General features: G+C 40.9%; 1 protein-coding gene across 6 annotated transcripts in view; it reads right to left on the reverse strand.

Annotated features, from left to right (window-relative positions):
* Positions 1-17563, reverse strand: part of SORCS1 (sortilin related VPS10 domain containing receptor 1) — a 578863-nt gene that overhangs the window by 212286 nt on the left and 349014 nt on the right. For all 6 annotated transcript variants that reach the window (XM_068548518.1, XM_068548515.1, XM_068548517.1 and 3 more), the window contains one exon: positions 8437-8595. In XM_068548518.1, the coding sequence (XP_068404619.1) occupies positions 8437-8595 (159 nt within the window). The remainder of the gene's footprint in view (positions 1-8436; positions 8596-17563) is intronic.

Genomic DNA, 17563 nt, shown 5'->3' on the forward strand with positions numbered 1-17563 from the left:
CCACCAACTGGATCCTTAGTTTCTCTTAACTTCTTGGAAAATGCATCTTGTTGTTCACAAAGACAACAGGAGGGTGGTGAGGAAATGTATCACTTCTTCGGTAATAAGTGTTGACATGCAGCAAAAATTGATTGAGTGGAACCGAGGTGGTGGCAGTAGCAATGGCTGGAGGAGGGACCCATGTGGGAGCGGCAGGGGCGAGGGAACCCACTCCACCGGCTCGGGAACTAGGCTTTTCTCACTTGAAGGGAAAAGGAGGTGCGGAAAAGGGCCGAAGAGCAAGTGAGGATGGGTGTGGGAAATGGAGGTGAGGAGGGTAATTCTCCCATCTGGAAGCCTTGGGAAAGCCATCTCATAGTATTTTATATTAAGGGTCTAGCTCAGTAAAGGGACCCGGTCATTTTAGAAGGGGTGCTGACTTCTGGTTTCTCTTCCTCTTGCCAGCTATGAGATCCTGGCTGGGCCTCTGGATCTCTTGGAAGACCTAATGTGCCATTTGTAATCTGAACTTACACTATCCTATTATACTGAAGGAAGTTGGAAAAGATAACATTTAAAAAAAAATTTTAGTATGAAACCTACAGAGTCATAACTTCACAAAATATGTCTATTTACAAGGCCAAGACTCCCTCCTTCTCAAACCACTCCCCTCCTTGGCAACACTGCTGGCAGCAACCATGCTTGATAAGGCAGGATACAAGAAAATGTTACCATTACTAGATTCTAAAGGGCCACACTCAGAGATAGCTTTTTCTGGATATCCCTCGAGCTCATTTAAGAAAAAAGTCCATGCCCTCTTAGGATGTCAAATGTCCTTCAAACTTTCCCAGACTGGTGCCTGGATTAAGGAGGCATCTTAATCCATTTAGACAAGCGTTGGTGGGTAGAATAGATCAAAATAGCTGGCTAAAAAATTGCACAAGCAAAAATGTAATTTATTTCAAAGTTTAAATAGCTACCAAAAAGCATAATTCTATCTGTCCAAACCTTAATCCCAATCACTCATTCAAAAATATCCATTTCTCCTTATTCTTGTAGCTCATTTCGTTCAAATTTGGGAACAGGTAGATCAAACTGCTTCAGGTAGCAATTGAAAAATAATGATACAACTTGGTTAAACAAGTTAGCTAAAGTGAACACAGGCCTTCCTCGTTTACATAAGATGGCATTTCAGCTGGAGAATTTGTTTTATAAACAAGCATTGCGGTTGACGTTCAGCAAGCTCCCTGGTTTCCACTCTAATTGCCAGTTTTGTACTTGAATACTTAAATTATTTACATATTCATGAGATTAGAAATCAGCTCTGACATTGGGAAATTTCAAGCACATGGAAATCTTGCCAAAGCAGCATGGTATATAACGCTCCACATATTTCTTATGAATAACTGAGTGCCTTTTAATGTAGTGCCTTGGGAAACGTCATGGCATTAGGTAGGTATCAGTTTCCTAAGTGTTTGTGCTTGTGCAGAAATCATTTGAATATCCCCAGGGGGTTGAATTTGAAGGATCCATTTATCTTTTAATTCAATCTTGCCCTTTTGACATTAAGGGGTTGCTAGGTCTACTCAAAAACAGAGTTGCTGTAAAGGCAAATACTTTAATATTTAATGGCTTACTGTTACTATAATCAATAATATTTTCTGAGTACCATATATCGGTTCTTGCTTGCTCTGTTCATTCCGGTTCAGTGGTACCTTTTAGTGATTGTCTAAGAGGACATTCAACATTGACTAAATACGTATAACGTCACGTACTGGGAAGACACCGGATTACGGCTAAGGAAGCCTTGCGTCTAAACCTAGTTATGCCACACCAGGTGGCTCTCTCCTAGGTCTTTGAATAATACATTGGCTGGCATTCACGTGGTGCTAGCCATGTGCCAGGCTCTGTGTTGAGTGTTTTACATACATTATCACAGCATCCTCAAACAGTCCTGTGAGCCAGGTACCGTTACTGCTTCCACTTCACAGCTGGCAAAACTCTACAAGTTAAGTGACCTGCTGAAGGTCACATGGCCATTTGGAGGGCCTGACAGAGTAGAGAGCTGATGTTCCTGCCTCACTTGCTGTGCTGTCTATCGCTGGTGAGAAACCAATACGACTGAGTTCTGGGAAATGCTGACATCTCTTCCCTTATCAAGCAGTCATTATTTCCCAGAGAATTCCTGGCTTTCAAAGCTGTCGTGATAAGCAATGGCCATCTGTTAGTGTTCAGTCAGGAAAAGTAGGAAAGATTAAAAAGAAAGTTGTGTTTGTTTGTTTGTTTGTTTTTTTTAAAGAAATGTATATGAAACTGTTTAAATAAAATTGCAGGACTGGTAGAAAGAAAGAAAGGAGAAAGCTAAAAGCAGTTCTTCTTTTAAAAATTTACTTTTATGCAAGTTACTAAAATTCTATTGTATGCTCTCAAACACACTGGCAGTATAATTTTCCTTTTCTATCAATATACGATTTTAACTCAAACTCTGCCTTCATTTATACAGAGACTGCCGCTGTTAATATTTAGGGTTTCAATTATTTGTGAATAGGGTTTCCTTATGAAAACGTGCTTTCCTCCTTTAAAGCCATGTTTTGGTTTTAAGTGTATCTTACACATATTTACCAAAATACTGAAGGTGAGGCAACCGTGCAAGCCTTAGGATTTCTTATTTCTTTCATAAACGTTGATACTTTGGAATATAGAGGAGAACAGAGATCCTGCAAGCTCCCACATGGTATTACTTGGACTGCTGACTCATAGGGCTCCAGAACAAGTGAGACAACACAAACTCATGAATATTCTAGAACGGCCACAAAATGAAGGGTGACCCACCAAACTGTCCTAAGGGTTTTGTCCTCCCTCCACAGAATTGATCACTCATTTGTATGCATTTTTTTTTAAATTCACAAAACAGTGGAACGTTTCCTGAAATAAAACTGACAGGAAGATCCATGAACAGGAGAAAAACAAAGATAAGGGGAAAGACAGAGAAATAAGAAAAAAGGTGATCTGGGGACTAAGACAAGGCAGCAGATGAGGTTGACTTGCCCTGCACGGCTTTCTGTTTTAAGTTTTTGAGTTAGTTATAAACACTTAAAAATAGGAAAATGTCATATCTCAAACAAAGCAGGATTACTTCTCTCGAAAAACTCTGAAAAGTCTGGTGACATTGAATGAGCCATCCTCGGTGGCAAGAACAGCAGGTGGGAGCTCACCAAGACCCCCCACCACACCCCACCCTCCTGAATGAACACGTGCTCTCCAGTTTCCCACAGCCCAGACCCAGCCGCCGTTATTCAGTTAGTTGCTTGCTTATCTGTGTAGGAACTGAGTCCACGGTCTAGAAGGACTTGTGCATCCAGAGTGGGGAGAAAAAGCTCACTGTGGAGGACTGGAGAAAAGTGGACCCTCCTGCTCATGGTCAGGGGCAGCAGGTACATCTGTAGGAGAGGGCTTGCCGCCCGGATAAGCCGAGCAAGGGGGTCTCTCCTCCCCAGCTATGAGGCACTCTGAGTCCCAGGAGCGTTCACGTTGGCTTCACAACATTGCAGACTCGCCCCTATACAATTTGCTCCACAGTGTAACCCTTAACAGAGAGGCCCCGAGCCCAGCGCCCCAGGATGGTCAGCAGAGCTGAGGTAGATGCCTATTCTTACGCACTTCTCCTGTTTTTTTCTTTCAGTCACATCTGCGTTTTGTTTTCCCTCATTTCCACTGTTTCCCAACACATCATGTTTAGTGAGGTGTTTGAGACAGACTGAGAGATGCCATTGGAGGCAATGTTTCAGAGCACAGTTTGTACCCTAGTTTATTGCCAAATTAAAATAAAGATGTAATCTGGCACACTTGGCCTGCTGCTAAGCCTTCCTTGGGTGGTTTCCTGTACTGAGGCAAGGAAGTGGGGGGAAAACAAGGAAGGAAGCGGAAGCTCTGTACCTCTGTTCTCCTGGCTGCTCGGTTTCCAAATGCCAAGAAACAAAAGGAAGGAGCAGAATGTTTGGTTTGCCTACTGCTTAATCACAGAAATAACAAAACTAAATAACGGAGAGTGAGATGTTGGTGGTCCTGGTATAAATGCTGTGGAATTCTTCACGGCATCCACAATGATTCACGGCTGTTTTGTAGGAAGCTTAAAAGGTGAGGCTGTACATAACAGGTATCCCTCTGCCCATCTGGCATGAAGTTTCCATAATGTCTGTAATGCTTATTTTTCTGAAAATTCCAGGGCTTTCCAAAGGCACATCCTCACATAGACCCTTCAGAGGCCAAGGAGTCTGTCGCCTGTGTCTATACCATGCCCCCCAACAGGGCTTTTCAAGAAGTCAAGCTACTTCTTTTAGAGCTTCAAAGGGGAAAAGGTCCCAAACCTTTTCTCTTCAGTCATTCTAGTGGTGGCTGGAGAGTCACATGCTCATTCAAAAAAATTTTACCTCTTGGCAATCACCTAGATATTTAATATCATAGGTAGATTTCTCCAAGAAAAAATAAGAAAAAAGGCTAAAATGTCAAAATAACCTGATCTTATGAATTTTGAGGGCATTTGGTCATACACATTTCTCCCTGATTAAAGCTTTTTTTTTTTTTTTTTTTTTTTTTAAATCTGGCTTCCTATGGAATGATGGCCAGTAAAACTCTATCTTGGGCCAGAAAGCACAATCTGTTCAACCAAACTCTTTCGAGTCCCTTAAAATGCTCACATCAAAAAGCCTCTACTGAGAGTCCAGACACTCAAGGTGAAATGCAGTTGGAGCAGAACGCCACGGACCATATGGGCTCTTTCCTGCAAGCCAGAGATCCAGACTTTGTCTTTGGGGCCCTCAAAGTCTCATTCACTAAAGGTGAGAGAAAGCAATGGCAGGGAAATAAGGGAAAAGTAAAGGTGGCTATGTATTCAAAAGGGGAGCGTATGCCTCAAAACACTGACAGCAAACAAGGGAGGAGAGGAGAGGAGGACCGTGAGCAGGTGAGTGCTGACGGAGCTGCCACCTCAACGCAATAACTTCTGACAGACGGTGCTCCCTACCTGAGGATTCTGTCCACCACAGGCTGGCTGAAAACAGCATCTGGCAAAGGGAACCCTAGCACCTAAGCTACCATCTTTGCTGAGAGTTCTGCAACAGTAGCAACTGTCACAGACATGTTGATGAACAACACTTACATGAACGAATACGTGTTCCCATTTCCAAAAGTCACTGGCCTGCCAACACCTAGCACGGGGCCCTCCTTAGGGCCCATGGCTGCATCTCATCAGGGTTCAAAGCTCCGTGATGCGTGGGTGATTGCCAGCTATTATTTCCATATCACTGACCCACTTGAGTGGCCACAGACCTCCTCCACTTGACTTCGGGCCAACACCACCAGCTAACGGCTCATTGGATGGCTGCAGCCCACTCCACTCCCCGCTAATGCCCCGCTCCTCATGCTGTGATTCAAGCCCTGATATAAGGAGCCCTTCCCCAACCCCTACTCATATTAGCAGGTGATCCATAATTCTTTTTTCCCAGGATGATTTCTCCTTCATTCTCTTCTGGAGAAACAGAGAGCTTAGCAGAAAGGCTGGCTTCTGCCCCTTTGCTAATCTCCAGATATCACCATCCATTTAGTAGTGAAACCTACTAAATATCATATTCAAATTCCAATTGCTGAACTTAGACATGTGACACCAATGAGTGGTTTTCCCCTTTGGGAAAATTCATTAACATCTAAGATTTTTGGTTTGTTAGCTACATACAGAGCAAAGACTGTTAAGGCTCCTTCTACCTCTAAAATGACAGAATTCATTTGGTCTATGGTCACAAAAGATACTTTTTGGTCCTGACCAAGACTACTGTGATACCATCCTAACTGGTCTTCTTGCTTTTGACCTCACAGCACCATAGTTCATTCTAATATTACTACCAGATTAATCTTTGTAATCTATAGCTCTGAACACATAATTCCACTGACCAAAATGTTCAAAAGGCTCCTAATTGGGAAAACAAAAATTATTTTGCCTAACAGTCAAAGTGGTCCAAAAAAAATTAAGATTAGGTTCCAGGAGTACATGTATAATTAACTTTCCCAAATTTCAGTTTCAGCCAAATAGACACATTCACAATCCTGTTTACGTGAGTTTTCTAACTTTACAACTTTATATTATTGTTTATGACATCCCTCTTGTGCAAAATGCGCCCCCTCCGCCCCCCACAGAAATACGACATTCATTAAAGTCCAGGTGAAATAATTTTGTAAGATCTCCATCTCCTAAACTTGGGCTGCCAATTTCATATAATCCATCTGACTGGGTATCTACCATGAGTGAATGAAGGATCTATCTGCCTTTCTAGTCCCTCTTAGACTACTGACCTCACAGGTATTTATATTCTTTCCCTAGATGGAATGAATACTCCTCGATATAGTTATTTTATAGCAACAGTGCATCATGCTGAGCACATAAAACAGACATGGAGTCTAATATTTGTGGGTTTTTTTTTTTCTTTTCAGTCTCATTGGAAGTGCACCTGCAATTATAACTATCCACACAAACACATTTTAAGGCAAAGAAAGCCAACCCCAAGTACCAATTCCCATACGTGGTTGAGTCGGAGCCACGTGTCCCAACTCCTCCAGAGTTATCCCCTCGACCACAGTGCTCATGGCATCACTGTCTGAAGTCCTGGCACGTGAAGGGTTAAATTTTTGGGCATCTCCTCCGACACAACTGCAAAGATGCATGGTTTTCACCTAGCCAGGTAAATCTGGCCCTCACTGTGCCTCTGGCATCAGGGGGAAAATTAACCAACTGTCAAATAAAATACAGAAACCCAGTGATTAAATGACTAATACTCTGTGTCCTGAGCTGCTCAGCTTTGCCTCTGGTAACTGCACCATCCTGGACTAGACGCACCGTGGCTTGACTCCAGGCATGAAATTGTACATTCTGCTGAACAGGGAGCCAGGCTGCTTGAGAGGAAAAAAATACTGATTGTAAGTCTTTCCTGTTTTTAGGCTAATGCGCATTTTATTTGGCAGTAAGGGCAGTGTGAATAAAACTCCAATCCTGAGAATTTTAATTTGCGTCCTCAAAAATGCTCATGTTGGGCTTCCCTGGTGGCACAGTGGTTGAGAATCCGCCTGCCAATGCAGGGGACACGGGTTCGAGCCCTGGTCTGGGAAGATCCCACGTGCCGCGGAGCAACTAGGCCCGTGAGCCACAATTACTGAGCCTGCGCGTCTGGAGCCTGTGCTCCGCAACAAGAGAGGCCACGATAGTGAGAGGCCCGCGCACCGCGATGAAGAGTGGCCTCCGCTTGCTGCAACTAGAGAAAGCCCTCGCACAGAAACAAAGACCCAACACAGCCATAAAAATAATAAAATAAATAAATTAATTTTTTTAAAAAATGCTCATGTCAGTAGAGACCTTGAAAAGTTGTTTATACTATTCCCCTCCCTTCAGGAAGAACCCTACACGTCTATACCAGCCCAGACGGTTTTAACCACCTGGTTAAGTATTCTAGGGTTTTAACCCTAGAATATTCTCCTCACTCAGGAAAGTCCAGTATTTGTTTAAATATATGTAATCTGTAACATACAATTCCTTTGAGGATAATTCTCAGAATGACCTCACTGAACCATGCATTTCACAAAGAGCATTTGAATATTTTACCTATTTTCCTTTTGGCTTTTATGGCTAGAGCCTCTCTCACATTTGCCTTTGTATACTTTTTTCCTCTAACTCTAATCTGATTGTCTTTGCTGTTGCTAGCCTTATATTCTACCTGAAAATGTAAGTTCCTTAAAAGCTGGAGCTACATGTATTTTATAATGTATCTGCAGTACAGAGTACATGATATATTTTACAGCATTTATCCCATAAAATACATATACATATTGCGTGTGAACACACACACATATATACACACAGATAAACATACAATAGCATAACTTCATTCAATGCCTTCCTAAAACGTAGACCTATCCTTCAGCCTAACCAGCAAGAGAAGAAAAGTCCTGAGAGTGCCTGATTCTCAATGTTATCTATGCACATTTCTCTCACTATTTTAGCATATCACTAGCTAGTGTTCTTCACTCTTTCAGGGTCATCCTTCCCTTTAAGGCTCTGAGAAAAGCTATGGGTTCTTAACTCCAAAAAAAAAATGATCACATCTCACATACACAAAGCACTGTCTCAGATTCCATGGGGGCTTCCTGATGGCCTGAAGCTTCCAGGTAAGAACTGCTTCTCCACAATGTCTTCCTTAGGGTCTGGCTTTTCCTGTGTGTGCTGTTTCAGATGCTCACACAGCTCAAACAAGCAGCCTGAGATCCACATTGCTGCCCCTCGCCCCACCGGCACAGGGTCCAAGCTGCTGCACAGAACCAGCCTGACAGCTGAGAAGAAGCGTAGCGATGACTAAGTAGCTGTCTTTCCCTAGGACAGCCAGACGCCGCTGCCTGGAACAAGGGGATCACGCTCACCTTTTGGTCTGGGCTGTATGCCAGAATCCAGTCCTCTTGCTTGGGGTGGAAAAGTAAGCTCTGGATGTAAAAGTTCAGCCGGTACTTTTGATAGGTTGCCCCTTCGTCCGAGCTGATCAGTAAACTGCTCTCAATCTCCGGGTCTGTGAGCAACATAATCTGCGGCAGAGAATTGTTCAGGAAAGAAGACAACGGAAAGGTAAGTGTGCAAATTCACAAAGCTTAAAGATGAGCTAAACTTATGACAAGGGAGGGAAAAGGAACAGGCAAAGAACGCTTGGCCAAACAAGGACCTTGACTCTGTCAGGTTCGCTCTCCTACCTTGGACCAAGGCCATGAAACTGTTTTCACCAAGAAATGAAAGAGGCAGGACAGACTGAAAGGGAGGAGGAGGAAACGTAGGAGTGCATTTTCTTCCCTCCTATAGGGCTCCTTGGTTTCTTTTCCCAAGGTTATTTCCTTAATCTGAAATATTTCCCATTGTTCCCCTAACCCCAACCCTCCTTCCTGCTGAGCCTCGTCTAGTCTCCATTTTGGGGGGACGAAACTTGTCACAGTCTTTTGTGAGAAAGGTGGAAAGAAGTAGAAAGAGGATGGAGTCCACTGGTTTTTCTCTCCATCGCAAACCCTCCTGTTCACGTCAACAATATCCCATGTCATCCTTTAGTCTGATTTTCTGAGTCTTGAGTCAAAGACTGTGCATTCAAAAGCCTGCTCTGGGTATTGTCCAAAGGCTCCTTTACCACCTGCTAACATATTAATAGTTTACTTATTTATTTTCTTTATTGTTTATATATTCTCTCTAGAACACAAACCCATGAGAATAGTGATATTTGATATTTCTCTATTTTTATCCCCACAAGTGCCTTCCCAGCAGCTAGAATGAGGTCCAGCATATATTATATATGCAATAAATATTTGACATGAATGATCGAAAGTTAAAGGAATGAATGGAAAGTTTTCAGAGTAGTCACATAGATCTAGAAGGATGCCCAGAGTAATTTGAGCAGATATGAATGTAAGTTCCAGGGAAAAAGTCATTGGATGCCCTTCTCCATCTTTGGCCTATTGATAAGAGAATATGCTATACTCATGTAAAAAGTCACAGCTCCAGAGGCTTGGGACTTTCTCCTTTTGAGGGTTAATCTTGGCCATAGCAGCGTGAACAATCCACAATAGGAGCCAGATGGAGGAGCTACTCTGAAAACTGCTTTTTACTCCCTTGTTTTACGCCTCTAGGAATATGTGATAAAGCACCTCATTCCCGACTCTGCAGGTTGCCTTTCACTCAGTCCAAGTGCACACCTAACGCCTCCAGTCAGGTGGCCTTAATGCTACCCACTGACTTCTTCCCCAACAACTTATTCACTGGCACTTTCTGAGTTTGGTTTGGAGAAGCATGAAAGATGTGCTTAATGTGTGGCCGTATGATGAGAGGTCACTGCAGCCCAGGGTTTAAAGATTACCAGCTAAGCATGTGGCAGTTCCAGGAAAAGGAGAGAGAGAGAGAAAGGAAGGAAAAAAACAAAACAAAACTAGAGCCCTGTCATAAGAGAACAGAGTGCCAGGCAAACACACAGGGCTTTCTCAGGCACTTGGAGGCAATCGTATTAAAACCTCAGGTTAGTGTCATCTTCCAAAGTGGTGTCCGATCACTGCAAATGGCACCTGACGGTCGCACACCAGACACGCTCAGCCTGAACTGTGTTTATGTTACCCAGGATGAATTTCAGGTTCCTCGCTGTTCTTTCACCCTGCCCTTCTCGAAGAGGAGAAAGGGACGGATGAAGTGGAGTGAGCGGAACGCTGTGGCTGTCAGGTCTGTTCCGCACAAGATGGAGAGCACACACAAAACTGGAGACTAACTGCCTCCCCTCCCGTGTTCTGGTGAAGCCACTGTCCATCGACCATAAATTCTGACAAAGTTATAGGTCTCTCTGTCTTGTAGTCACCAAGCAGAAAGTGTTCCCTTTTTGGATAACTGACGCAGAACCATCAAGTAATCTGCTAAGTACAAACTTCCGTGTCATCCTTAAAGTCCATTGTATGTACTAAGCAAGGACGATCAGCTGGCTCCTAAATTCACAAGAGTATTTCCAGGGGATTTCAGGATATTTACTGGCACACAAAAGCTGTCATTTTCCAAAAACAAATAAGTCATCAAATGATCATATTGCTTTGTGTCTCCAACCACAATTAACAATAATATGTAACAGCCTTTTGCACTACTGCCAGCAAGTAATTTCTATGATAATATGAAGAGGCTCAATTTTATAGAGCGTCTATTGTCTCAGGCGAGGTGATTTTCCCCCTTCTGCTTTTCTATTTCCCTGTAAACCAGAATATGTTTACTCTCTTCCCACGAGTGCGGATCTCACCACCTGCTTCTCCTGGCAGACTACTTCATCAAAATAAAAACCCTGGGCCTACAGAATATCCTCAAATCAAGTTGATTATTTATCATTTATTTAAAATACTTCTGATACTCATTTATACTGAGTCATCAAACTGTATGAGATATTCTGCATCCAAGTACTATTGGATGGGGGAGGTAGAATAATACAAATATTTTCAAACTTACGGTTATTTAATATTAAGTAAATAAAACTCCCAGCTTCCTCAGTCTTTTCTTCTGGGTACTAAAAATATGTAGACCAAAATCTCACCATTTCTTTACAGTCTTCACCTAAAACGTTCTACTTGGGAATATGACATTTTGGAAATTATAGAAGATGTCAGGAAACTCCCCCTGTAAGATTTATAGATGTATCTGTATTACACAAACCTTCCAGTGGTTCCTCTTTCAAATCTCTGCTCCAATCCACTCAAAACAAACAGGTCAATCTGGATCCATTTTTGTTTAGCCATTTTTTATTGCAAAAACAACTCTGTAAGACTGCCAGTAGAATTCAAAATAAAAGAAAAATAGGGACTTCCCTGGTGGCACAGTGGTTAAGAATCTGCCTGCTAATGCAGGGGACATGCCGTGATCCCTGGTCCGGGAAGATCCCATATGCTGCGGAGCAACTAAGCCCGTGCGCCACAACTTCTGAGCCTGCGCTCTAGAGCCCACGAGCCACAACTACTGAAGCCTGCGGGCCTAGAGCTTGTGCTCCACAACAAGAGAAGCCACCGCAATGAGAAGCCTGTGCACCACAACGAAGAGTAGCCCTGCTCACCGCAACTAGAGAAAGCCCGCGCGCAGCAACGAAGACCCAACACAGCCATAAATAAACAAACAAACATACTTACAAAGAAAAATAAATTGACCCTATCCTATCAACAAGTGAAACCATGTTTGTGCCCCCTTCTACTTCTTTATCCGCAGCTACATATCATATCACGGATTGAGTTTTTGGTTGGTTTTTTTTTTTCATTTAATATTATGGCCTATATTCATTTCCACCTGAACTGTAAACACACAAATGCATACACACACATTAATACACACCACTGTATACAATGTATTTCAATTGCTTAATCACAAGCTTCAACACAGTTAGACTGGTTACAACTGGTTACACAGTTACAACTGGTTCAATGGTTGAACCATAGTAAGTGCTTAATGAACTATTAACTGGATTAGTGGAATCTTATTATTTCAGTCTTCAAATTAGAATCTTTGAGTAATTATATTTCAAATGAGTTAAAGTTTGTTCTGTTTTGTTGTAGGTTATGAAAAGTAAATATGTTAGTAAGCAAATAAAGAATTTAAGTAAGATCTAAATAGAAAATGTTTAACCCATTTGAGAAAAAAGATACAGTGCAAATAACAAGTGTGATCCAATCTTTAGACGAAAATGATGCCCTTTATAAAGTTCTATCTTCTCAAGAAGGTATTCTACTAGGAAATATTATCAAAATAGAAACTTCAAATTAGTGAATATTCCTCAAAAAATAATAGATTACATTCCTTAAATATATTCAGTGATCCCTGTTTTTGCTGATTTACATTGGCTATCTTCTTTTGGCTTTTTTTTTTTCTCTTTTTTAAATTAATTAATTTATTTTTGGCTGTATTGGGTCTTCGTTGCTGCACGCGGGCTTTCTCTAGCTGTGGCGAGAGGGGGTTACTCTTCGTTGTGGTGCGCGGGCTTCTCGTTGTGGTGGCTTCTCTTGCTGTGGAGCACGGGCTATAGGCGTGCGGGCTTCAGTAGTTGTGGCACACGGGCTCAGTAATTGTGGCCCACAGGCTCTAGAGCACAGGCTCAGTAGTTGTGGCACACGGGCTTAGTTGCTCCATGGCATGTGGGATCTTCTCGGACCAGGGCTCGAACCCATGTCCCCTGCATAGGCAGATTCTTAACCACTGCGCCACCAGGGAAGCTCCCTTCTTTTGGCTTTTCATGTGACTCTGAATAAATGGTGTTTTGCTGTGTTTAATCCTCTGCGTTCTGGAATATGATCTGAATGACAGAACTTTAAAAGACCTTTATAAAAGGCATGACTCCAAAGTCTGCAGGATTCCTGAAGTGAGCTCTCTAAAAAGAGGGCTTGTTTGCCTAGCATAAAGCTTGTTCCATAGTAGGTGCATACATCTTTGTAAATGAACAAATGAATGAATAAAGGAATGAGTCCTCTTCGTCCCTGCTTCTGCTAAATGCAGTTCATGGATCCCTGTGACATTGAGAGTTCTGAGTCCTCTTAAACAAATCCCTGCTGTTCTACTTGGAAGTAAGTGGGGTGGGTAGAGACAATGGGAGGAGTCTGCCCTTAACAGGAAAGTAATTATTCTCTGTTCAGATCAGCCCATGAGTGATTAGAACCAGTTTACTCCTGCCCTGCAGGGTGTGCTGCACTCACTGCATCTACAGGTGAACTGTTTTCCATAGAAAGTCAATAATGGTGACACCAGCTCCCACCACCCAATTCTAAGCAATCGTTCATCATCCACTTCAGGGGAAGGAAGAAAGTTTATTTGCTTTACCTAGAGGTGATAAATGAACGTGAAATGCAATTTATAGATTTCAAATATGTCACTTCTACCATTTTTTTGGTATTAGTCCTTCTGAAAGCTCAGTGTCATCAAACATCAAATGCATCTCCACTCTCTTTGACTTGCTCCAGATTCGAAATATGGTTCCATGATGTAATTCTACAGAAGGTTGCTTGACAGCTTTCTGATCCTTCCAGGTATCTACTCAGAACATTCCTCCCAGAAGAATGCTCCTGCTATTTAGTCTTCCATTCTTTTCCTAGGTGTGTTGTTCTTGGAATTGCATTATTTACCTGTTGTTCTTGGAATTGCATTATTTACCTGTTGTTCTTGGAATTGCATTATTTACCTGTTGTTCTTGGAATTGCATTATTTACCTGTTGTTCTTGGAATTGCATTATTTACCTGTTGTTCTTGGAATTGCATTATTTACCTGTTGTTCTTGGAATTGCATTATTTACCTGTTGTTCTTGGAATTGCATTATTTACCTGTTGTTCTTGGAATTGCATTATTTACCTGTTGTTCTTGGAATTGCATTATTTACCTGTTGTTCTTGGAATTGCATTATTTACCTGTTGTTCTTGGAATTGCATTATTTACCTGTTGTTCTTGGAATTGCATTATTTACCTGTTGTTCTTGGAATTGCATTATTTACCTGTTGTTCTTGGAATTGCATTATTTACCTGTTGTTCTTGGAATTGCATTATTTACCTGTTGTTCTTGGAATTGCATTATTTACCTGTTGTTCTTGGAATTGCATTATTTACCTGTTGTTCTTGGAATTGCATTATTTACCTGTTGTTCTTGGAATTGCATTATTTACCTGTTGTTCTTGGAATTGCATTATTTACCTGTTGTTCTTGGAATTGCATTATTTACCTGTTGTTCTTGGAATTGCATTATTTACCTGTTGTTCTTGGAATTGCATTATTTACCTGTTGTTCTTGGAATTGCATTATTTACCTGTTGTTCTTGGAATTGCATTATTTACCTGTTGTTCTTGGAATTGCATTATTTACCTGTTGTTCTTGGAATTGCATTATTTACCTGTTGTTCTTGGAATTGCATTATTTACCTGTTGTTCTTGGAATTGCATTATTTACCTGTTGTTCTTGGAATTGCATTATTTACCTGTTGTTCTTGGAATTGCATTATTTACCTGTTGTTCTTGGAATTGCATTATTTACCTGTTGTTCTTGGAATTGCATTATTTACCTGTTGTTCTTGGAATTGCATTATTTACCTGTTGTTCTTGGAATTGCATTATTTACCTGTTGTTCTTGGAATTGCATTATTTACCTGTTGTTCTTGGAATTGCATTATTTACCTGTTGTTCTTGGAATTGCATTATTTACCTGTTGTTCTTGGAATTGCATTATTTACCTGTTGTTCTTGGAATTGCATTATTTACCTGTTGTTCTTGGAATTGCATTATTTACCTGTTGTTCTTGGAATTGCATTATTTACCTGTTGTTCTTGGAATTGCATTATTTACCTGTTGTTCTTGGAATTGCATTATTTACCTGTGGAGTTGTTAATAAGAGGCAGCTTCACCACCCCAAGGCATACACTTTTTCCCACCATTTCTTTGGTCCTAAAGCAAAGAGTATTTACTCGATGTGTTGTTCATTATTTGTTTGCTCACTTGTCTACTCCTTGTCATTCACGGACTGGAATCAAGAAGAGGTAATGTACGAGGGATATCTCTCTTGCTTTGCTCAAGGCTTAACTCAGATCCAGATGCCCATATCACAGGTGCATAATAAGTAATTTCCATAGTGATAGTGACAATGACAAAGAAAAATAACAATAGCAGCAATTGGGCACTCTAGCTATCTAGCCACTCTATTCAAACAAAAATCTATCTCTAAATAGTATAAGAGGCTATCTGCAAAACTCTGGCTCCAATATAAAAAACAAATTAAGCAAAATATAATCAGAGCAAGTAAATAATTGGCTGACCGATGTGGATGGAAGAGCTGCCTATTCCCAATGTGAGGCGGGCATTTATCCTTCCCAGATGAGCTGAGGGTGAAAGCAACAAGTGCTTAGCGATAGGCAACTGTTTGGAGGACAGTATTAGGGACAGTTACACAGGATCCCAGAATGACCCATGAAAAGGAAGTCACTGAAGTACAAACAACAGTGAGAAAAGGAGAGGAAAGTGATTAAAAAGAAAAAGGTTCAATCAAGTAAACACAGATAGAAAAGAGTCTGTAGAAAGACATACCCAGTGAGCAATCACTTGTCCTAAGTCCCACTCTCACCCCGTCCCCCAAACTCAGTGAAGCTCACCTAATGTTCATTAACCCACCCATGTTCATTAACACAAAGGAGGGTCATTCAATACTAAGAGACCAGGAGACCGTATGGACAATAGACCATCTTCTTGAGACCTGAATATTGACTCAATGAAATTGGAGAGAAACTTTTGCACTGTATTCTGTAAGTTTACTTTTGAACTTTTTTTTTTTTTTATGAGGACTCAAAGATTTTGAATTTTCAGGGGGAAAAAAAGAGTTTTCAAGAAGTGTATCAAACAATTTCAGTCCTTCATACTTCTCTTAATAGCCTTAGAAGACCCAACCTATTACCTATTATGTAATAATAATGATAATTCAGTCCATACTCTTTTTGCCAAACCCTGTAAGGCACAGAAGAGTAACATTCACCAGGAATGATAACATATGGGTTACATATCGGTTACACTCCTTGGAAGACAGTTCAAGAAAGAAAGTTTATGGAAGATTGCTTCCGATTGCTCTCGGGACTATGGAACACAACCCTCTCTTTCGAGTTAACTTAGAGAATCTCAAACTAAAAAACACCATTTCACTGTGAGACTCTGTTCCCATTACTGTGACCCTCTGCGTGCATATGGGCAGGTTGATATGCTGGGCTGAGTGTGGGGATACTGAACCACACCCTTGTTTTCCACAAGAAGAGCCATGACCAAATCCTAAACCTGACCTTTGTCAATGTTGCTGTGGATGTGTGTACTTCCTCAGAAAAGAGGAAGAAAGTAAGTTTAGTGAATCCCACTCATGCCATGAGAAGAAGGAAAAACAAACCATAAATATATACTATAATCACAGTATCCCATGGGGCCTAACTCCAAAGATGGATTTGAGTTTCATTTCTGCCATGTCTCTGATGCCAATTTGAAGATCTCACAGCTCACTTCATCTTTTTTTGAGCCTCCGTTTCATCATTGAGGGTAGTGATACTATAAAAAAGCTTATATGTATTGAGCATCTGCTATGTACCAGGCACTCCACTAAACCTTTAAAATATATTACCTCATTAAACTGTTAAAATACTTCAGATAGATATTATGTCCATTTGACAGAAGAGGAAATGAGGCTTTTGAGGAATGAGGTGATTTGTTCTAGGTCACACTGCCGATCAGTGGTAAAGATATCTATGGGATCAAATAAGATCATCTGTGTGAAAGCAATGTTGAGCTTTGTGCCAATGATACCATTATTACTTCACAAAGAATGTCACATTAGTACTGTATGTTCTGATAAAATGTGATAGTTGAGTTCTAAAAAAGAAAGAGATAAACCTTGTATTACAAACATCTCATAAAAATACTGCTTAGATGGGAAGAAGGGGGGGGCAATCAGGGACTAGGAGTTAAATAATGGAGATTCAATAACAAGATGATTGGTAAGATATTCTTGAAGAAATATAGATATTTTGGGGAGGGGGCTTTAAATATAAATCTATGGAAGCAAAATACCCAGTCCTGGTTCACACTCAGATTTTTCACAATGGTGCTGGCCTCCTTTTCCTTATTCTTCTACCTTCGCTCCTCCATAAAACTGGTTTTATGCTTTATCATAAGTATGGGTGAGAAAAAAATGATAGAAATGGTCAAAAAAGCTCTGACCTAATGACAGTACAGGTAGGGAAACAAACATTTCCATACAAGCTTGTTCTCAAAAAAGTTTATGCAAAAGCCAATAAAAAATCATTACAATGTAAACAGATCCTATAAACAGATCCTATGTCTAATTGGCATTTAAAAAATAAACTCATTTTGCTGGAGAAATTGCTATTATTACATTAAGGGGATAGTAGGGTGTATGGACTATTCATTAATGCTTAGCATTGTGTCATCTGGTTTTAAAATATGGCATTTTTAAAGGAAAAGAATGATGTACAAACTTGAGATTTTTATTTT

Source organism: Eschrichtius robustus, chromosome 7, assembly GCF_028021215.1.
Source record: "Eschrichtius robustus isolate mEscRob2 chromosome 7, mEscRob2.pri, whole genome shotgun sequence".
Taxonomy (NCBI): domain Eukaryota; kingdom Metazoa; phylum Chordata; class Mammalia; order Artiodactyla; family Eschrichtiidae; genus Eschrichtius; species Eschrichtius robustus.